We start from the raw sequence: 24,313 nt of genomic DNA on the forward strand, positions 1-24,313 counted from the left end.
ATAGGCTTTTTTCACTCCGTGGCTGAGTTATTGGGCCGTAGGCGTAGATAGCAAGGTTTTTTTCTCCAAGAAACTTGGGATTTTTCGTCCAGCGAAACAGGCAAATCGAGCAGAGAACACGCAATTTACAGACACAATACACGTGGATATATTAATTAACATTCTGGGTGAACCTAATGTAATAGTTTGGATTATATCAAGTTTGTCACTAAGCTTTAATGTTGTTCTTCTCTGTATGAGATTTATTAACTTTAAGAGCCAAAGTGACTGGTTTTTAATTTAAAATGAATGTAAAACAGCGGTATAATGCGCGATCAGTACAGAATTCACTTTCAAAATGGCGACCGTAAACAAATACAGTAATCACGTGACCTGCCGTTTTCTTTTCTTTTCTTTCGGCACTGCAAGACATCTGCACTGTATGTATACATCCGATCTCAGTGTGCCGTTATTTCGACAGTCTACTATATTCCGATAGCGAAACTTTATGAATTCTCAAATGGACCTGAGATGTAGAGACCGAATCAGTCACGAACGTGCCGCACTTAGCTAGAATGTTTCGGAAATCAGTTCTGAACACATTCGGCGCAAGGAGTAATGGCATTATCGGTTAAGATGGTTCCATCGAATACTTCCCCGTCCATGCGTATAAAGTTGGTGGGGGAGAAGCTCGGATTGTAAATAAATAGCATTATAGTTTTGTAGTCATTCTAAAACCTTCTCCCCATCGAGGTTGCAATAATTGCATAGAAAACTGTAAATCTCAGATTTCTGGTCCAACAACACATTTTCCAGTTCTCAGAAGCCACTACCGGCGTCTTACTCTATAGAACATTTTTGTCCGTGTATCGTCATGATATGAGAGGTTTACCGATGGAGATCTGGCTCTGAAACTAGTATCGCATATGCGTAGTTTTTGCATTTCTCTCTTCTTAATTGACTCGATCTGTAAATGTTCCTAGAAAGACGGAAGATGGTAATGAGTCGAAAATCTACACTTTACATTATCAGTATGCAGCCAAAAAGCCATGCAGCATTTCTGGTATCATAGGATATCAACGAGAAATGTAGTCATTTATAGCTTATCTCTTACAGTACCATTGCTGAAGCAGATGGTGCTTCCCAAAGTTTCTTCTCCTGAATGTCTATTCTTCGTTGGTTTTCCAGGCGTTTTCTCTTTGAGATGACGACCTTGAATACCTGTAGGCTGTGAAATCGTTGCACAAAATAGCCGTGCACCAGGGTTAACTTTCTTCCTTCGCAGCTTGGGATCATACTTATTCTGCTGTCTCTCTTTTATTAACCTTTGTCTGAATTAAGAATTGCTTCACTTATGACTTTACTCAAGTCAAAATGTTTCTAATTGGTCAGCGTATGTTTATATAAATCTTTGGATATAATAAATAGAGAGTGTTACAATGTTCATACTAAATTACTTTGAATATGAAAGTGCTTTTAATTCTGAACAAATGTTCTGCTTTTGATCAGCAGCAAAGAATACATAAATTGAAAAGTACGAAGAGAAATAAAAATTGTGGATATTTATAAATATAAGGTAATTTGCGGAAGAGATGACGGTGAGGAAGAGAGAAAATTGTAAAATTCAGTACAAGACTACTGAATTTTAAAATTTGGCAACTAAATATCATAGACCAATCTGTAGCATTGTTCAAACCTAAAAATTACCACATGGCACAGTGGTTTTCTACAAAGTTCTATATTTTTGACGAATTGGCTTGCTTAGGCAGTTATCAGCACATTTTGGCATACAGTTGCTTTTAAATGTCGTGGTATGTGCTCATAAGGAGCAATTAGCAGGTAATTTATAGTTTCTTCACTGAAATGTGAACTTCATACTTCTCCGTAAATGAATGTCCATCATGTAGTAGTGGCAGATAATGCAAGGAATCAAGCTTATATAGCACCAACCGAAGAAAGACCCACATCTGCCCATCCCCTCTAATAATATTTCTAATTCCTAAATATAAATTCTTAAATAATATTTCTAATTCTATTTTTTAAATTTATTCAAATTACCCACTTTCACAACGCCAAATGGTAATTTGTTCCAACTATCAATTACCCTCTGACCGAAAGGAAATTTTCGCGCATCTATCCTGCAGCCATCCTTCAAAATGTCATTTTATGTCCCTTTGTGTGAGAAACAGAATACTATCACTAAGCTTACTGAATCCACTTAAAGCCTTAACACTTCAATCAGGTCTCTTCGAAGTGTTAAGTTTTCAAGCACTGCAATTTGCAGAATAGAAGACCAAAATTCCTCACAACTATATTGGGGCTTATCAACCAGTTTGGAATGAGCAGGCATCTTAAAAGGAGATATGGCTTATTGTTTTGTGGAAAAGAAGCAATTTTAAATTATGATTCTTTTCGCTATTTTAACTATAAGTTGCGCTCTCACTCACAGACACATTACAAGGAGCAGGTCGACGCCTGAAAAGCGCAAAAAGTAAAGAGAGGGAGATGAACAAGACAATGTCGTTGACTTACTTTCCTCCGTGAAAAATATTGTATTTGACGATGACCCTTGAAGAAGAGAACGAAGAAACAAAAAAGAGGTGGACAATGACTGTCGTGTCAAGTGTTTTAAAAAACTATTATATTAATAAAGAAAAATCTGATTGGATTCAGTGTCTGGTCTTCAAAAAAGAGAGAGATACACGATACGATTTTCATACATCTTTTTCATTTCTTTGCCTTTACTTTTTTATATGGTTCCTTTGTCTTTGTTCTCTCCTCAATAAAGTCTGTGGAATAGAGGAAAAGACAAAAGTGAAGAAAACAGAACCTGTCAAGTTTCTGTTAGGTTTACTTGGTAATTTCTACGATAATTTTGAATGGGTATCTTTCCTCTCAAAACAGGTCATCCTCCCATGCTGTGAGGTGGTCTTATCAAAATACATTTCTCAAGATATTCATTTTTTTTTTTCAATAAAACATCTATATTTAAAAAATATGTGCACCATCATTTTTCCCCCTAGGTGTAGCTTCTCTCCCAAAATCACTACAGCATACGAGTATTTTTAATCATATACCGTAAATATACCGCTTGAATCGGTAAATTGATTTAAAAAAAAGCGATAACAAATTATGAGATTAAAATTAACTAATGATATTTTTATATCGTTAATTAATTTGAGTGTAACTCTGACGATAACTGTATATCCTATGTTATTCAAAAGCAGTGCTGTTATGTAAACCATCTTAAATAAGAGACCTTTTCCAGTAGTTAACACTCAGACATTAACAACGTAACAGTATTCTGTCGAAGTTCTGATCTTTACAACTACCATCCAAAAACAAAGCCGGATAACTCAGCAAACAAAAGAATCTCTGGACCTATTGTTAGAATGATATCATAGTTTTGTGTTGTGGCATTACAAACAATATACCCGCAAGTATCTTTTATATACATTAGATAGTATCAATACAAACCATTAATAATATTTTAGAATGATTTTTGTTTTATTAATGGGTTTTGCGTGACACAAAAGGCCTTTGTAACTCTTCAGTAACTTTATAAAGAAAGAACTTGTAATTAACACGAAGAAAATCTGAAGCAACATTCACGTTTTGCGTGACATGCATTTCAAGACAAATGAACATTACAATACAGAATTAGGTGATACTCCCAACGGTTTTGACTTACTGTTTTGATCGTTAATTTCCATTTTAATGGCTGTGACGTGGTATACGCAAATCCATTTATGTAAGAATTGCTTATTTCTTGAAGCCAAATTGTATTAGAATTTTCGTATTAACTTGTATACGTGCAGCCTTCTGCGATAAGCGGGAGTAATCTCAATCTTAAGGCAGAAGGCTGCGAGACGATTCTAGTTGATAAACAGACCTTCTTGGCTTTCCAAGCCTTTGTAACTGCTATATTCCTTAGGCGGAAGACTTCGGTTGGTAATGCATAGTATGGTGTAGTTCCGGATTACCTAAAGTTCTGTGGAATCGTTCTGAAAGGCTTTGCTTTGACGGAGGCATGAGCCTGCTATATCCACTGCAACTCCAGCTCCTTGTGCTGGCATTTATGTTCTCTGCAGCTTCTTGTGCCGCTCGCTTTCCAACAGATTATGAACAGATGTAGTTCTTTGCGATGAAGTTTGCACTTTGTCTGAAATTTAATTATATGTATATTTATTTTTTTATGTAATTTGATTATTCTATTTTTTTATTTATTTATTATTATTTTTTTCTATATGTTTTGGCCGTGGCAGTTTTTCCCTCTCTGTATTTGGACAAACAGGAGAGGGAGTATATTAGAATACCGTACTGCTAAATTATGTGTAATTGACAGCTGGGTTGGCTGGGACCGTTTTAATTAATAAATGTAAAATGTATGTGTATATGTCTTGAAGTTAGAGCCACTTGGGTAAACAGTATCTAATAACAAACAGAATTGTTTTTCTCCAGCAAAGACAAAAAGATGACAAGGTAGTTGGTTATACGATTCGTAGATATCAGTCAGCTTCTGCAGATTTACTAGAAACGGCTTTCGATGCCCTCCTGTTGAACAACGATTTCTTATTCCTTGTAAATTAGCGGGTACCGTACTTTGAGGTGTCTACGTACAGAAACGTAGAAGTTTGAATATCTGAGCTTTTCACTACAAGTTTGACCCCATGTAATTCGAACCTAGGCCTGTGATCATAACTACTCTTCTAGGCAGGAGGACGAAAATCAAATATCGTATCATGAATAAAGGGTTTTACAGAGGTTAATAGATGCGATCAGCTCTCACTGCTGTACAACTCTCACACCAAGCCCTCATGATGCAAATAAGATTATTCTGGAGGTTTAATTGTCAATAAACCGCATTTCTCTTTGAGATCAGATTTTAATTCATCTAGGGTTCTTGGGTAAGGGTGATGACTTGCAGTTCTCCAGAAACATCCCAGGCATTCTGTATATAGTCTATATATGGGAGATCTGGCGGGTCAGTCGGTTCTCTGCATTTCTTCGTTTTATAGCATTATAACAATTCATCAACCAACTGAGCCCTCTGGGAAAGTACTAATTGCATCCCTGAAAAGCCTCGTATGGTGCTCTAAGACTTGATCCGTATATCGTCGAGATGTCACGGTTCCGTCCTCGAAAACGTGGTGAGGCTTCCACGTTCCATACCACCAAAAATCGTCCTCTTCCCATAAGTTGGATGACTGATGTGGCTCACTACGTTTGTCCAGATGTAACACCATCGAGAGCCACTGCTGAAGCTGAATTTTGACTCGTCAGAAAACAGAAATTGCCTCCGCTTACAGTAGTGTGTACTCATAATAAACGGGTTCCCTTGTGGGATTCGTTTTAAAAAGGAGTCCTCAAACTGTGGTTTCAATTTATTTATTTATTTTATTATTTTTTTTTTGCTTCTGGTTTTAAATTTTGATTTTTTCAGTTGTTTATTTCCAATGAAGTGGCTTTATTTTATAAACTTGTAAGGTTCTATCACTATTTTATTTGATATATACTTGTAGATTAACATTAAATAAGAGCATGTCCTTACCTGCTGGTATTGGAACCGAGATACTAGAACCGAAGAAGGGGAAGAAATTAAAATAACTGAAAAATACAGAGCCAACCGTGGTAACGACAAATGAGATAAAGCTAAAAATATACAGCATAGCAGAACAGAACAAAAATGGAAAAATAATGGAGTATATTACGAGCATGAAGCAGTTTTTAAAAGAAAGTAGTATATTTATTTCTTTGTGCACCTTTAACCCAAATAAAATCATTAGTTTTATTCATGGAGGTGGGAGGATCGATGTATTGCAAAATGTGATAACCCTGGATCAAAAACACATTACCAAATTTCGTAAGACGAAATTTGGTAATGGTGTCTTTTTCACTTTCCTAGTTCGTTTCCTTCTATATTAATTAAGAATATTTACGAAAAGAAATAGGAACTTTTCGCATTTTGTGAAGAAAATAAGATATTACTTAACTCATTCCTCCCATCCCGATTCAAATCGGGATGCATAATTAAAATCAGATCGGGATGCACAGTTAATCACTCCTAACGCCAAACCTGTATAGGGTTGGCGTTAGGAGTGTTCAGAGGGGATAAGCCGAGTCATGGCCCGCACCTAAGAGCTCCTTCCCTGCAGGGAGAGTTTTAAAAATTTTAATTTTTTATATATATTTTAATATTCATGTTATAACTAATTGATAGCTCTCCCCTTCCCCACTCTCTCTCTCTCTCTTTGCAGAAACTGTCAAATAAGGAAAATGTTTTTATCCATTTTTATTGCATGCGAATATTAAAATACAGTATAATGGCACTTAACACTATGAGGGTTTTTGTTGTTTGGTTTTTAGGAACATAAGCAACTAAGACCATATTGCTCCTGGGATATGTGGTGGTCATTCCCTGACCTTTCCGTATTTGGTGGTCACGGGCTCGAATCCCGGTCTAATCAAGAAGCGTGTGCTACGCACTGCTGCTCCTGCCCACCTGGCTATGGAGGAGCCCCATTATGAGGGGCACGCTAAATATTTACTCAAGTATTCAAGTGGAGCGTTTTGTACACCATGAAGTTAGGCATCCATGCCTTTTACATCAATTAATCCTCAATCATTAATAAACACTTATTTTTCCACAAAGTCACCATCATTTTTTATGATGACTCAGAGATGGCGGAAGTGCCATCTCTGAGTAAGACGCTGTATTCCAATCCTGTAAAAGTCCTTACTCTTGCTTGAGGTGGTCATCGTCCGCAAAATGGGTTCCACGGAGTGAATACTTCAGCGGGCCGAAGAGGTGATAGTCGGAAGGTGCAAGATCCGGACAATGAGAGAGATAAGGAAGAAAATTTCCCCCCAGTTTTGCAATGGCCTCTATTGTGCGAAGGCTGGTGTGGGGTCGTGCGTTGTCATGGAGAAGAACCTCAATAAGGTTTTTGTTCGGTCGAACTCTACGGATGGGGGCTTTCAACTTTTTCAACGTTTCCACATATCGATCTGAGTTGAGTGTGGTGCCACGCTCCAAGAAGTCCACAAGCAAGACTCCTTCTTTGTCCCAAAACACTGTGGCTTATCACTTTCCCCACTCTTAAAGTGTCTTACCCAACATCTAACTGTACTCACATCTACAGTATTGTCACCATAAACATTTTTGAGATGCGTATAGGCTTCGATAGGCGTCACTTCTTCCTTGTTAAGAAATTCAATCACCACTTTTTTGCTTGATACGTATATCCATAACTTCCACCGTTTTGAACTATCAGTGTGCTGCATTCACGAGACCCATCACAGCGCCACTCGGTATGGTGAAACTAGAGGTTTCTAGTGACCACTCAGTGACACGCAACATGATCTACGGCGCCACATTTGAAAGCAAAAAATTAGGAGGCATTACTTTCGTACTGGTCCTCGTATATACATTCATCAGCCAAAATATCATGACCACTCTTGTCTCCACGAATGGATGCATCCCGCAGCCCCGAGGAGTGACGTCACAGACCTGTGCGGCATATATAGTAACGGCACTGGTATTTTATATATATATATAACCCGTGCCGTTACTATAAGAAACCAAAGAAACTCCGCTGTATATTGTGTGTTGTCACTGCACAAGTAAAGGCCAATCAATGTAGTAAAGGAGTGTACTATAGTGTTAGTGTTGAATTATGTTGTGAGTGTTGTATTGACTGGCCACTTAGCCCAGCCAGAGGTAGAAACTGCCCCTGGTTGGTTATCATCCCTGGCACGGCTCTCTGTAGTTCAGATACTATGTACTCATAAGATGCAGATACCCTCCAGAACGAGGATAGTGATGTATTCCATAACTTGTGATGTACAAGTAAATTAACTTGGATACATTCAGCATTAGAGTTCAGCTATAAGTCACAGTAAGTAACAAAGCCAATAAGTATGAGAGGATCACCTATAATATAGGCAGTTCTCGTTCATGAAAGTAAAAGCCTCAATAAGTATCAAAGTCATTAAGTAGAAGCGGATCAGTGAAACATGTAGGCAGTTTCGTGAAATGGGGAAAGGGAAAGACCTGATAGTGTTTGAAAGGGGAATGACATGCAGCGCTAGGAAGGCGGGGACCAGTATCTCAGCAACCGCTGGCATTGTTGGCTGTTCAAGGGCCACCGCAGTGAAGGTGTGGCGGGAATGGTTTCAAGAGGGACACACAACCACCCAACGTGCTGGGACGGGGAGACCATCACTCGCTGACAGTCGAGATGAACGGCAGTTGGCACGTGCTGTCCAGAACAACAGATGGATCACGATCCCTCAATTAACGGCAGACTACAACCAGGGCGCATAAAGACACTTATGATGCGTCCACACATGGACGCATCTTACGTGTCTTTCATTAGCATCTTGCCGTAACGATTAAGAGTTACATCGCATTCTTTGTAAAGCCTTAGAGTAATTAATAGAGTTCTTCTTGAACAAGGAGGCCTCGAGACATTTTCTGTCTTTGATGCGTCCTGATGGCTGCAATAATACTATCGTAATTCTTGTAATAAAGTTTAAAAGTGCTTTACGTTTAGAAAGCATTTTAAAATGAACTTAACTAGACTTAAGGAACCAAGTCCAGTTAAGGAAATAATGGGCTTCAGCTTTAAACTGCTTTTTTTTTTTTAAATCTTGACTGTGTATAAGACCACGACCCGCAAAAACTGGAACTCTCCGATCCCAGACTTATTCCTTTTTTATAAAAAAGAATGACTTTTTAAAAAACTCAAAAGCTAATTTGTTTATTGTTGTGAATAATATGCTTAGCCCTGGTTGAATTTGATATCAGTGCAGCTTTGATTTTAATTCAGCATATTTTAAAGAAAAAAAAATTAAAGCGTGTGTACCCTGTACAACGAAAGGTGTTTTACATGAAAACATCCTTGGCTTGGAAGAGGTTAGCGAAATCCATTTGTAGAATAGTATGATTGTGACACTGAGGATTACATCGGCACAATCATAAGGAAGCATAATTGTGACTTCACAATCATACTTCCTGCAGTAGTAACTGCAGGAAGTATGGTTGCAACAACACAAATATTTGACCACAATATTTGCATTTCCGTTACATTCCATTGTTCGATGCCGCAATAGATGTTTTCACATCAAAAATAAATAAAAGCAAGCATACATGCCTTAACAATGCAATTAACTACCCGATTTGTATGATATGGTCCCGTTTTTAAGAACGTTAGCATATATGCATAATGCGCCTATTGCCTTCGCCACGTCATCGCTAGCATGTAACAGTACGGATTTTCATGAGATTTATATTTGGACCTTTTAGAAAGATTTGTTGAGCATTCCAGATATCATTAAAATTATAGTAAAAACTCATAAAAATGCTACGATTATTATTTCTTTGTCCATCCGTCTGCATGTAATAACTCTTCTCAGTGGACGGATTTTGAGGAAATTTTATATTTCGCTCTAGAAAGATTTGTCTACCCTTCCTATGTCTCATTAAAATCACACCAATTATTATTTCCTTTTTTGGAATATACTATATATCACATGGGATATCCATATACTGTAACTGAAGCACTGGATATTATGCTTGCTGATATGCGCAGGAACGAAATTTTCGCTGTTCGCACATAAATGGTGGTTTTTGCTGTAAATCGTGAGTTACTGTTTGCTAACGCGCCTGAAATGAAATTCTCTGTGCACATTAACTACCTTTTTTTTTTTTTAATTTTATTTGTAATGAAACTATATTTTGCAGCAGGTGCAAACTCCAGCAATTGATTTTTGCTGAACAGCATAATTATTCGCATTTTAATCGATGGATTTTAGCTGCGGCTGAAATCCACTGCCTTAGTGCGTGAGATGCATTCTTTTAAGGAGCAGAACAAATCTGTGAAATTGACTAACCGCAACCCACCTTGTAATGGTGATGCGGCTGCCTCACCTCAATAGTAAAGTCCGCAGCGAACACGCTGCGGAGGTTAGTCAATGCGCGTCCCTAGCCCTATCAAATTTTCTTGTACCCCTCGTCGCGAAGGGCGGTTTGTCTGTTGTGAGGGGAAAACCGGAGTCAATCCCGGCGAAAAAGCTCACGACCACGATTTGAGACCACCAAACTCAATGCTGAATGCCCCTGGGAAAATTCCCATAAGGGTAGCGGCTGGAACCTTGATCAGCTATTCAGCAAGCCGGCAACGTTGCCACAAGCTAACCGTGGCCGCGTATGCTACCGCTTTAATTTCACATCACATTTCTCACCAGTGGCGTGGATAGTGTGACATGAATGCTAAACTTCCGCTACTTTCCATTGTTAGGGGCTGCTATAGATGTTTTCACATATAAAAAAAAAAGAGATGTGAACAAAATGACGTTGGTGGCAAAGGGAAGATTTTAGGCACAGCACATATTAACAACATTAATGAACATTTTAAGAATTTCATTCTTATGTCATCGACAGATCTCAGTTCATGTGTATTTGAACCAAAAATTGTGAAGAAAAATTTTACATTTAGGGATGCCACTCTATTTGAACTATTTACTATTTATAGTTAAAAGATTTTAAAAATGTATAAAGGAAAAGGACTGCCGACCACTCTTGAAAGAGTACGACTAAATCTTGTAAATGTTGTCCACACTACACCACCTGGTGTGACGTAACATCATTTGATGTTTCGTTGAAAAACCAAGAATAGTGTGGCTAGAGCGCACCGCGATCTATCCTCAATAACACTGTCCGCATTGATTATTTGTGTTACTTTATATTTAAGAATGGAAGTGGGTGTCCGTTTCATCACAAGAAGTGGATAAAAAAAAAAAATGATGAGTGCAACAATGTGAGGTACTGAACGTTCCATGGGAAATATTGAAGGCAGCTGTGGAGAACGCAAATCCCGTATTAATTGCTTATTAGAAGTAATGGCGGACGTAATAAAGACTGACGAAAATAATTTACGTTTATATTATTTTTTTTTTAATTGATCGTGCTGAAAGCCCTCTAACGGCCAAATCTGAAACAAATTTTATTGTTTAAAAATTTCCACATGTATTGATTACAATACAAAAAACTACGTTTCAATACGAGCTATATAATTTTTAAATTATAGTTTGGGTGTCTCTGGCTTTCACGCACCAGTGGAAAATGCCATTGCTTGCTCGACCTGCCCTCGTGAGTAGCGCAATTTGTATAATCACCATCCTCCCCACACCAATGAAAAGTCTTGACTTTGAATCCCGTCCCGGCAATGACGCAAGGAATTTTTATGGAACTTTGTCACAACGTGGCAAGCATGATTTTTTTCTCCTGAAAAATCAGGTTTTTCGTCCAGCAAACCAACCACATAATACACAATTTACAAACGTGTTATCTACGTTTGTTTGTTAGTTGTACGATATTTTTTTATGAAAACCCCAAACACGAGAAGTATTAGAACCTATAGTACTTAGTACCGTGCATGAGTAGGTTGAGAAGACGAAGAAGATATTTGTTGATATTAGACTTCAACTTCTGTGGACTGTAATTTTCAGGATATACGTGTGAAGGAAGGAAGGTTGTTCCAGAAAACGACAGTTGAATGAATAAACGAGGAAGATGAAGATGGTTCTGTGAGTTTGAAGTTGGACAGTAAATGGATGATGGCGGTTCGTGTTCTGACTGCTTTGAAAGAGAGAGTGGTAATTATAGAAGCCTAGTCAGAAGAACATGGAAGTATCTGTAGAAAAGGCATGCAGCAGGTACAGAACGTCTATGAGACAGAGAGTGGAGAGACTGTTAGAAATAAGTCATTAATTAACCTAACTACCCTCTTCTGAATGGAATCTAGAAGCCTGAGAGAGGTTTTGGGGACACCGCCCCAGATGTGGGAACAATATTCCATGGTAGGGCGGATTTGCGATTTGTACAAAGTGAACAGCTGTTTGGAAGAAAAGTAACGCCGAGAGCAAAGAGGAAACCAAGTTTTTTAGATGCAGAGGAAGCAATATTTAAATTGCTTGTGCCAAGAGAGATTAGAAGTCAGGGTAATTTCCAAAAGAGATATATCATCTTGCCTAGAAATTGGAGTGTCACCAAAGATAAGCATAGGAACAGAAGAATCCTTTTTGCGAGATATGACAGGACTGAGTTTTAGAAGGATTGAAATCAACTAAGTTATCTTTGCCCCACTGGAGAATTACCTGGAGATCGCCATTTAAGGAATTGGTAGCGGATATTCGAGAAGTAGAAGCTGATTGTGCAAGGCGAGGTTTCTCAAACTGGAAAGTGAAATGCAATGTGCTATCATCGGCAAAACTATGGATAGGATTTCCGGTCAATGGAAGAAGGTCATTAATATACAAGAAGAAAAGAGTGGGGAAAAGTACTGAACCTTGGGAGACACCAGCATTAGTGGAGAAGTTATAAGACAGAGAGCCATCTACCATCACCCTCAGTTAACGGTGAGAGAGAAAACCGAATAACCAATTGCAAAAAACAGTTGGCAAACCATAAGATGGAAGCTTGTTTAGAAGACCTTTATGCCAAACTCGATCGAAAGCCTTTGAGATATCAAGAGCAACTGCTTGTGTTTCACCGAACTTTTCCATTCAATTTGTCCAAAAATGGGTAACATAAGCCAGAATATCTCCAGTGGATCAACACGGATGGAATCCATACTGGCATTCATTGGTCAGACGAAAGGTTTCTAGGTAGTTTAGGAGTTGGCGGTTAATTGATTTCTACATTACTTTAGAAAGAGTAGAAGTAATTGCAATGGGACGACAATTGGAGGGGATGGATTTGTCACCCTTTTTAGAAACTGGCTGGATATGAACAAATTTTCAACCAGAATGAAAAACACCTTTGGAATAAGAAAGTGAAAAAAAAAAAAAAGGCGGCAAAGAACAGAAGTTCAGGAGCACAGGTGGAGAAATACCATCAGGATCTGCAGCTTTCTTAGTATCAAGATTCGTTAAAATCCTTCTGACATCCTTTTTAACGGAGACCACTGGAGGCATTGAATGGAGCATGTTGGGAATGGTGGGAGGTGTTTTACCAAGATCACTAATACATGAGTTAGAAGAAAAATGGGACGCTAGCAGGTCAGCTTTATCCGTGGCTAAAGTGACAATAGAACAAATCTGGTTTTGACATTGGTGGGAGCAGAGATGGACAAAAGTTGCTGCCAATAGCTTGGGGTAAAAGACCAGAATGCTCGGCTACCATTAGGGCAAGAAGCAAGTTTTCTACTCTTAGCTTGTTCAAAATCTAGTTTGCACTGATTAATAACTGCTTTACAATTGTTGCGAGCTTTGGTTTAGGCATAAAATGAAACTGAAGAATTGGAAAAAAGCCAATTACGATATGCAACATTCTTCTCTTGAACCGCCTTAGCACATTTATTGGAAAACCAAGGTTTAGATAAAGGACGAGATTTTAAAGTGGAGTTTGTAATAAAATAATTTCGCTGACCCGATCTGAGCAAACGTTAACATCAGAAGTTTTGAAACAGTAATCCGACCAAGGGAAAGAAATCTCTCAGGTCATCCCATTTTGCATTCTTATAATGCCAAACAGCACGAGGTTGGGAAGAGCCTTGAGATAAAGGCTCCATTGGAGAAGAGACTATCACCAAGTTGTGATCTGAGGTGCCTAAAGGACTACTTTAACCGTGTACTTAGAAGGGTTGTTTATGAGAAAAAGATCAAGTGTATTGGCTGTATGGTTAGGATTGTCCAGAATTCTGGTAGGTAAATGAACAATCTGTGCGAGGGCTTTAATAATTGCAAAAGCCTCAGCATCCCGACCAGCTGGGTCTGTGTGACTAGAAAACGGAAACCAGCCGGAGTTGTGACCATTAAAATCACTAAGGAAAATTACCTCACTGTTAGGAAAGTTGGAATGGAGAAAGTCAAGTTGCAAAGAGAGGAAATCAAAGAGTTTCCAAGTGATTAGTCGAGTTGGGAGAACGATAGAGACAACATATGAATTTGACAGAATGAGGTAGAGATATTTTAAGCCAGAGTAGATCGAAAAGAGGAGATTCCAAATTACCAAGTCTCTGACAGAGAATATCGAAACGGACATAGTACAAGTACCACCTTTTAGGCGAAAGAATCATTCAGCGCATAATTTGGGCAACTTCGATGAGCAGTGGTTGAATCCGCCGATAACTGAAATTCTGTCAGAAAAAGTACATGGGGTTTGGCAGACTGTAAGTGGAAATGGACGTTATTGAGATTAGAACTGAGACCATGTATATTTGTGAAATGAACTATGAAGGCGCATAAGCAACTTAGGACGAATTGCACCATTTATATTATGTTTTTAAATTGCTTGTGTACTGGGGTGGTTTTTTTTTTTTTTTTTTTGTAATGAAAACCCCAAACACGAAAGGTATCAAAAGCAGTAGTACTTAAGGCCCGTGCATGGGATGAAAGGAGAATGTGGTGGGAGGGGATTCCGGAAACCTTGCTCTGGAAACTAAACATGGGTTTCACCACTTCAAGAAAAGTGCAATATGCAAAGTGATGATATTGAAACGGTTGATACGAGTCATTTACTACCTAGTGTTAACATTAGTAAGTATTATTAGTATTGTATTATACTGTAGTATTTCATTATTAGAGTTATATTATATTATTAGTGGTAGTGGTACTGGTTAGTATTAGTACCGTGCATGGGTTGAGATGGGGGATCCCAGAATACTGTGAGAAATTCAAATCCCTGGAGTGTAGTATATAAAATTATTTGTAACACACTCCCAGAGGGAGAGATAACTAACACCACAATTGAAATTGACAGCAACGGAAATCAGACCTACAGCTGCGATGAAACAGTGGAAAACATTCTAAATGCACTGTTCCTAGTGGATAATAGGTCCTGAGATTTACTATTTGCTGGACGAAAACCCCGAGGAGGAAGGGAAAACCATGCTGCACTCGCCTGAGACTGACTAATTCAGTCACGTTGTGAAAAAAGGCCCATAAAAATTCCTCACGTAATCGATGGGATTCGAACTGGGGTCTTTTCCACCCGTTGTGGGGAGAACAGCGATTCTACAAACTGTCACACGAGAGAGCATTAGATACGGCGTAATATGGCCTAAGTTGCTGATAGGCCTCAAACCTTACAACGTCCAACCTTGCTCCACCTTAGTTACCCTAGCAATTAATTGTATTAATTTTAATTCTTTTTAAAAATTAAACTAGACAGAAAATTTTAAGCTTTTGATTTTGTGCTACTGAAATATTGCATATCTCATGGAGTTGGTAAATAAATGGCATAAAAATATAGTCAGTTATTTTTTTATTATTTTTTCGTTTACTTTTTCTTCTGTAATGATCAGAAGCCTCTCTGGTCAATGTCTAGCAATAGTTACTAATGAAAGTGGAAGCCAAGTATACTGGGATTCCAGCTTTCTTAGTAACATTTCTCCGTGGTACCAATATCTTAATGAAATTCAACGCATCTATCACTAATCTGTCCAGAGTTTACCTGGGAAATTTTCTGAATGTAAACATGGAGGAAGTGTATTTTTAAAGACATGTTGCAACCGAGATTTTGGTAGGCCTGTAATAAATTCTCAATCAAGATTTTATAGTTGTCATTACTCTGTCGTTGTCCAAAAATGTTCATAAACTTTACTGAAGGATTTCCAATCTTCCAGTTTCACAGGATTTAACACTCTTTCAAAATGTTCGTCTTTCAGTAACTCTCTGACTTATGAACCTTTGTTAATTCTGGAATCACTGATGCGTGGAAACTTCAGTTTTAAATATTGAAAGCCATCGCCATTCCTGCCTATAGCTTTTACGAAATTCATTATACCTAACTTTACATGAGCGGCGGTGAAAATGTTTATTCGATCAACTAGTGGCTTATAATTTTCTTTCCAGGTACAAGATTCATGAGAGAGAGATTCAAGAGAGAGCCAAATCTTAGTTTCATAATGAATGGTTTTAGTCTTACTGTCCCCCTCTTACAAAAACAACAGTATTTTGTATAGCCAGATTATAGACCTAATAGGTTCCCTATAATTTTGAAATCTTCGTAGATCTGCCACTTGTATTTATCGTACTGCACTTTTCTTAAGAGGCGTTCCATCTTCTCATAATATTCTTTCATGTGGACGGTATGACCGATTGGTATAGATGGATGCATGTTTCCATACTGGAGTAGCGCAGTTTTTAGACTTAGTTTCGAAGAGTCGACGAAAAGCCACTATTCTTTTGGTTAATGCTCCCTTCCAAGGGCATCATCGAGTAGTCCATTAGCATCATTAAAGTAGCTAGCAAAGTGAATTTTCCGTAGTAAAATATGAAGAAAGCTTTTTTGTCGTTTTTGTGAAGTGTATCTTTTGCAGTAAATTACATTATTCCTTCAGCTTAGATCCCAAACGTTTTACCAATGCCTTAGATAGATTTCAATCACACACACACACACACACACACACACACACACACACACACACACACACACACACACACACACACACACACACACACACACATTTAATACACTTTGAGTTATAAAATGATGCATGGTCTGGGTATTCGTACTTCCGATTCAGAGCTCAATTCCATTGGATCATCTGTGTTAGATTTTCCGAGGTTTAATTGTGTAATTAGCGCATTGATATAATATTTTAAAGGCATGCTTAACTATAATTAACACCAAAAATCATAAAAAGAACACGCGTTTACTAATATGTAACAACATTAACTAACACATAACTCTGACTGATTGCCTTGTCTTGGAGGTTTTCTTTTATATATCCGTCTGACGTTCAGGAAGCAGATGGGATAGAGAAGTCCAGAAACCGCCAGATACTGCCCACTAAAGCAAGACTTAGAAAACACCTGATTCCGCAGTTCTCAATCTGCATTCCAACTAATATGAACAGAAAGACCAAAACATAAGTACTTAAGTTAAAACTAAAATATCTTTCGAGCTGAGGATGCTAAAGGGGGGGGGGCGGAAACGGGCTGCACATTCGAAATCAGCAATAAAAATACACCAAGTCCGCCATGTTAAATTTTGTTTTCATTGTTATTCAGTGTTATTGTATGAAATTAAACATGAAAATGAACCAAAACACTGAGGTGCACACACTCCGGTTTTTGGGGTGTTTTTATTCTTAATCTCAGTTTAGTCTTTTTCTCTTCTTGCTATTCGTATTATGCGCTGAAGAATACATCACTGAAGCAGTCCCACGCAGTTTACTCAAGTGAGTGTTGTACAAAGGAACGGTTAATGCCACGTTTTTAGATATATTATAGTTTAAAATAAATTAACACATACATGCCCTGATAGAGGCTGTCATAACACTGTGATGAAGACGTTATTGATATTGGTTTTCACTTCCTAGAAAGTTGGACCTCATGACTGGCTATTTCAACCAGGTTCTTCTTTAGTTTAAGACCGCCCCAAAGCTATATCGTTAACTTCAAACAAGAGTTCAGTTATATGACTGATACTGGACGTGCTCGTTTTTGTATTTGCTATGGACCGCTTGTTGAACACTGTAAGCGTTAGGAGAACTGATATTGAAACACAATAAGAATTGTGCGTCCAGACCTTGTGTGATTGTTACTAATTCGACATAACGTGAACTGCAGCGACCTACCATACTATGATCAAGAAAGTGCTGGGCCCTCAAAAGCAAATATCAAGGCAAAAAAAATAAAATATTGAATAATAAAGTTTTTTTTTATTAAAAATAAATAAATTTCTCTTTTATTTATAGATAAAGAACATCCTCAACTACAATGTTATTATTTGCGGAGAAGTACTTACAAAGAGCATAATGAAATTTTTTTTTAAATTCTATCTCGTTGTTTAGGAAAAAATATTTATACAGAAAATCAGCTGACTTCTTCTAAAAAGAAAACCCGATAGATATTTCAGCTAATTTTGGGACTTCTTTGAAAACTAAGTAGCTAATGAGGTATTGGTTGTGATTGAAGCAAAGACAACTTGTGAAAAAAATAGTTAAATTTCTTATTTAAAAAGTAGTTAAATTTCTTATTTAAAAAGTAGTTAAGTTTTCTATTCCATGTGGTTTCAATAGTTTTTATTGAATTCCCACAGCTTTAAAGGAAAAGTGAACCACGGCAGGGATTATATACAGTCTCTATTCCCGTAGCGCAGCTTCATCACTGCGCCCGTGCGTGTACTGTGATTTACTAATACACCATGTTGCACCTTTGTCATTGTCTTTAAATTATTGTTTTGCCCTTTGTGAATGTTAATAAGTAGTCATCCTATTTCTGTTTGTGCATACTTAATATAGGAATGTCGCAGATTTTCAACTCCTCCAGCAAGTACTTTATGGATATAAAGTTCTTAAACCTCGAAGTCATTTTATAATCTCTCTCTCTCTCTCTCTCTCTCTCTCTCTCTCTCTCTCTCTCTCTCTCTCTCTCTCTCTCTCTGAATTTTGAGGTTTGCAAAATGAAATACCCAGACTTTCCAAAAGTCCCGCCAGCGCGGAAGTAAAAACGGAAGTTTTGGCTGCCAAAGAACGATTTAAGTTGCCAAAATTCGCTGCACTCGACCCACAGGTGTGACCGGAACCTGCTGACCTGAACTTTTTTGCGACCGAAACCTGAACACGGGGTTTAGTAGAACCTTGAAACGTTGCCAATATCTTAAGTATAGTCTGATTTAGTTTAAAAAAAAAAAAAGGTAAACTGCAGCCATTATCAACCCAATGCAGGGTGGAAGCCTCCTCAATAATTCATGTTGAGGGAAATGGACCATAATCTGCCACGCTGGTCCAGTGCGGGTTGGCAGATCGACCGTATTTAGCAGTCACGAGCTTGAACCCCGGTCTACTCAAAGGAGTCTGATGTAGTACACTTAATTAAATAATTTTAAAATACTGTACGTTCACGTAGTATTACAATGTACTTAGTTGTCGTTCATTCTATACGTATGACTAACCACATAGTTTCCTTTCCACACAATTCGGTTTATTTCATTTTTTATTTTGTTTATATGAAAATTAGTCATATTAATTCGAAATGTTGGACTAAAGGACATAATTATACATGTGTATCCTATTATCAAATCTGTATTTAATTGTATTTAAACAGATTGAACTTTGTTTAAAATTTTCATTCATTAGCTTCACGACACAGCTAAATAAAATTAAGATTTTTCCCCCCTCATCGATTGCATGTATGTTTTTCTGTTTTCACCCCACACTGCGTAATATACCAATACCATTTTTAAGGTTCCCCGTTTTTATGTGAATTTTAGATATTTAATCTGATGAATATATTTTCTTAGAACCTGCTTATTGTATGGAATTAATAGTACTGTATTTATAATAAATACGAGTACTCCTATTAACAATGTTCATAATTGTTTATTGCCTTGAATTATATTGGAAATAGTTATAATATAAATGGGTGTGTGTTTGTTTGTTTGTTTTTTTTTTTACAGTAACCCAGTCCGACCAGGAACGATCCTGTATTATTCTTCTTCGGCTGCAAGCTAGCTCAGGATCTTGGCTTTGGGTCCATGCTGTTCTTCAGATTAAAGATGCAACGGACAGTTCTCAGCAATCCGTAATTGTGTGTACCAATCAAGTACTCAGGTAGGATACGGTATTACACAATGATTATAATACTCGTGCTACAGGATTATGGGGGTATTTAAACGTAATAGTTGAAATAAAATCAAACTACATGTTACATGCGTTTGAGTTTGATCATGGGGACTTTCTGCTTGCTCTGAAGATCGAATGCCGAATACTCGAGACTAAAGCTCGGGTTTATGATCGATTTGGAGGCAAATAGTTGCTAATATCTTTTTTAAAAATTGTATAACGATTTAAAAAAGATTCACCTGAATAGGTGAATCGGCTATACATTTAAAAATTTCAGATTCCAGTATTGCTATTTCCAAGCTTACTGACTTCTCATCAGCGTAAGAGTTTTGATTTTATTTACAACTTGAAGACATATGGCGTTATCCACGTTTTTGCGTAAGTTGCTAATAGACCTTTTGGCGCCTCCGTAGCCAGGTGGGAAGGAGCAGCAGTGCGTAACACACGCTTCTTGATTAGACCGGGGTTCGATCCAGTCACCACCAAATACGAAGGATGCGGAAAGGTCAGGGAATGACCACCGCATATTCCCGGAGAAATATGGCCTTAGTTGCTAATGCTCCTAAAAACCAAATAACAAACAAACAATAGCCTTTTAAATTGTATACCATCAACTACATATATGAATCGTATATACATTTAAACATTTTAAACACCGTCAGGACTGCTGTTTCGAAGCTTGTCATCAGCATACGAATTTTGATTTTATTTCAACTACTGCATTGAAATACCCTTACAGTTCTACAGTATTGCACTGCGTAGGGCAAACGCTGCCCACTTCTCTGGGTTAGAGCTAAACATAGTTTGTTTAGCTCTGGGTTAGAGCTAAACATAGTTTGTTTAGCTCTGGGTTAGAGCTAAACAAACATACACCGCTTGACTGAACTTCGACAAAATACATTATTCACAGTTCGGCACACATTCACTAATAGATGCCAAACGCCAGCTGATGGGCGCCTCCGTAGCCAGGTGGGCAGGAGCGGCAGTGCGTACCACACGTTTCTTGATTAGACCGGGGTTCGAGCCCGTGACCACCAAATACGGAGGATGCGGAAAGGTCAGGGAATGACCACCGCATATCCCCCGGAGCAATATGGCCTTAGTTGCTAATACTCCTAAAAACCAAATAAATAACCAGCTGATGACAAGGTACTGTCCTGGCAGCGTCTCAGATTTTTAAATGTATAGCGGATTCACCAATTCTTTAGAGATGCTATACACATATATATATATAAATTATTATATTAACAGCACCCAAACGTAACTTATATCCATATAAGTATATTATGCTTGTAGAATTGTGTGTTCACAGGCCAATTTGCATGTTGTGTATGCTGAAAAAATCCGGAATAGCTCGCGGAAGAAAGCCGCGAGCTCTCTCTCTCTCTCTCTCTCTCTCTCTGCCTGCCTGAAATTCGCCTATGGCGCCTCGGTTGAAGAGTACATAGAAATTTATACAGTCGTTCTACGGGCACGCAGACTTCTACAAACGAGTGTCACGTGGCGAAACCACCACTGTATTATAATGGAGGGCATTCGGGAAATAGAATTCAAAAAGCTTCTAGCAACTTAAACAGAACCTTAGATAATAGTATTTACCTCTAAGTCGAATATAAGCCCCTAGCGCTGAGTATTCAGTAAGAGTAGAAAGTCTCTCCTTGATCGAAATCGAACGTAGATAACGCGTACGAAGTTTTTAAGTATATGCATTTAACAAAGTATACAAATGCATATACTTTAACAAAATGCATATACTTTAACAAAGTATATGCATTTTTGTTTTATTTTATTTTAATTCTTCTCTTCTTTTATCATGGCAGTATGAGGTCAAGCTTTTTGAGTTTATGACGAACATCATAGCAAGGTCCAATATTCCGAACATTTCGAGGGTGAAATGTAAGGAATATTGGAAGCTTTAAAAAACGGTTTCCGGAGGTCTGCCGCTAGATAACCCACCACCATCCAGATCATCTATAATATTTCTGCCTCTATTCCACTGACTGACTGGAGAGAGTATGAATAGTGTGTATGCAGGGCACACTGCCGGGGCCACGTTATTTGAAGGAGCTGGGTATATCTTGCTGTGTGTATGCCATATCTAACAGTTCGATACTTCATACGTGCTCCCCCTTCCCACAACTTTTATCTCGTCTGCATCAATGCGTCTTGAAGAGTCCAACAACTGAAACAAACTTATCTGCGAAAATAACTAAACCTTCCAAATTCTTTTCACCAGTATATCTCGTCTCAGTTCTAATCTAAGTGATATCCATTTCCATCTGCAATGTGCTAAGCCACTTACTTTTCTAACAAAATTTCAATTATTAGTTACCTCCGCTACCATTCGTCTAGTTCCTAGTTATTTAAAATGTGATTCGTTCGTTTTAAAGGTCATACTTCCGCTCTGATATTCCATGTTACAGACTTCTTAATCTAGCGTCCCCCTCTTTTGATTTCCGTTGGCTCAATCTTTTTACCTCATATTTTCAACTTTATTTGTTGCCTTTATCGTTGAATTTCTCACATCTTTCTTTGAAGCTTTCTTTTAAAACTTCTTTCATTCTTTTAAAACATTATTTCTTTCATTCTTTTAAAACTTATCCTGATATCTTCTCGGACTTTGTAAACGAATTCTTGTAGCAATGGTACCCTTTATTTTTAATTCCACCCTAAACTGTAAAACTTTATCGTAAACCATGGGGTTTCCAAAAATGTGCATAGACTATTCAAGGTAAGTTACAGTATATCGCAAGTGTTTCGTAATCTAAATTTCCAGCTTCTTCTGTCCACACTAAGTTCACAACTTTTGTTAATAAGTTATTCACACTCGATTTTGAAAAGTCTTTATAAGAAGCAAGTAGGAAACTTGCTTCTTATAAAATTTCTTTTTTGTTCAAATGGTAGAATCTCTTTTGCCAAAACTGTTCGTCGAAACTTTTTTCAATCCTTACCTCTACTTCTGTCGCAACCTAATGGATTCACTGCACCTTCACAAGCTAACTTATTAGCATCTTACGTTTCCTTTAATTCTTGCATCGGTGATCAAGAGAAATTTACTATACCGACATATTTCACTGAATTCCACCCTTACTTTTCTGACAGAAGAACATTAAAAAAAATCGTGAACGGTCGTGATGCCCAGATGTCTCCACGGCTCGATAGCATTTCTCCACTTCTGTGTCGCCTTTTCATTTTCCATTCCATTGGCGTTTCTTCCTCTGCGTGGAAATTTGCTCATATCCAGCCAATTCCTAAAGAGAGTGGAAAATACCTCTCTTTCAATTATATCATATTGCTCTTGCCTAAACTCTTTCCACAGTAATAAAGAAATCCATCTCATGTCTTACTGTTACTCATCTTTGGACAAATTCCATGGAAAATGTTTAGAGAAACGCAAGCATTTTCTTTCAACATTTCTAAAGCTTTCGATGGTATTTGGCATAAAGGATTTTTGAGCAGGCTTTTATCTTATGGACTGCCTTCCGGTTTCCGAAAGTTCGTAGCTAATCTCCCCTCTCTCTCGCTCTTTGACCGCTCACTGCGTGTGATGTTAGACAGCTCTTTGTCTTTTAACATTGCAAGTAATGTTGGAATCCCATAAGTTTCTGTTTTTTCACCTACTTTTTGTTTCTCGTATATTAATACCTTCCACGTGACTGGAAATCCTATCCATACATTTGCTGACAGTACAATTCGCTTTTCAGTTCGACAAATTCTGTACAATGGCTTCTGCACAATGGGGAGAAGAAAAGTTATTTAACTTCGATCCTCCAAAATCCCAGTTTGTCCTTATTTCTTGCAACAAAGGGTTTTCTTCCCATTATCATGTTCATCTTTTAACAATTCTCAGCTTTCGAATTAGGATCACACCTCTTTACTGGACAACCGTGACCTTCTTTGGCGGCGCCTCTGTAGCCAGGTGGGAAGGAGCAGCAGTGTGTAGCACACGCTTCTTGATTAGAGAAACGCAGACCAGGGTTCGAGCCCGTAACCACCAAATACGGAGGAGGCGGAAAGGTCAGGGAATGACCACCGCATATCCCGGAGCAATATGTCCTTGCTAATGCTCCTAAAAACCAAATAACAAACCTTCTTTGGCATAAGCATATACAAATTATCGTGAATAGGACAGTAGTTATAAACTCCTGTATAATAGATAGCAAGTGTGTCACGATAATCACTGCGCTTGGTAAAATTCCGTTAATGCTGCAGACCTTTTCTACAGATATTCTTCTGAATTGGCAACTGTAATTCCATCTTGTTCTTCTAAACCATTATGAACACGCGTCTCAACCAGTTGATATCCATTCTCAGTTGAACTCACACTTATCAACTAACTTTTCTTGCTCATTTATCGCTTCTCTTTGGAGCAAGTGTCTATTCTATCGAACAACCAGGTATCTTCTGTCGTCTCAACTGCAATCTGCTACAATACTAAAGTATAGGTTCTAATACGTTTCGTGTTTATTCTTTTTTTTTTTTTCTCTCTCTCTCTCTTTCATATTCATATTGCGTTTCGAATTTCGGGAATAGTGATTTTTTTGGCTCAGGAAAATTTTCTATTAGATCGAAGGATAATGATTAAAGGTTCATTATTCCTTCCTCATAATTCTTCAAATCTTCCAAACTAAAAAATTACACCTTGCAGCCTAGAATGAGAATGGCTGTGTTTGATCATCAGTTCAGAATCTGACATTTTCTCTTTGTGAGAAATTGCTACAACCTTCACTTTTCATGAACGATTCCGTAACGCAACC

At 37.9% G+C, this 24,313-nt stretch overlaps 1 protein-coding gene across 3 annotated transcripts in view; it reads left to right on the top strand.

Annotated features, from left to right (window-relative positions):
• dysf (neuronal PAS domain protein dysfusion) overlaps nt 1–24,313 on the top strand; it is a 395,946-nt gene that overhangs the window by 342,452 nt on the left and 29,181 nt on the right. For all 3 annotated transcript variants that reach the window (XM_090375456.1, XM_090375455.1, XM_090375457.1), the window contains one exon: nt 19,391–19,544. In XM_090375456.1, coding sequence (XP_090231582.1) covers nt 19,391–19,544 — 154 coding nt within the window. The remainder of the gene's footprint in view (nt 1–19,390; nt 19,545–24,313) is intronic.

The sequence above is a fragment of the Mastigoproctus giganteus genome, chromosome 6 (genome assembly GCF_048544385.1).
Source record: "Mastigoproctus giganteus isolate SK-2022 chromosome 6, ASM4854438v1, whole genome shotgun sequence".
NCBI classification, from domain to species: domain Eukaryota; kingdom Metazoa; phylum Arthropoda; class Arachnida; order Uropygi; family Thelyphonidae; genus Mastigoproctus; species Mastigoproctus giganteus.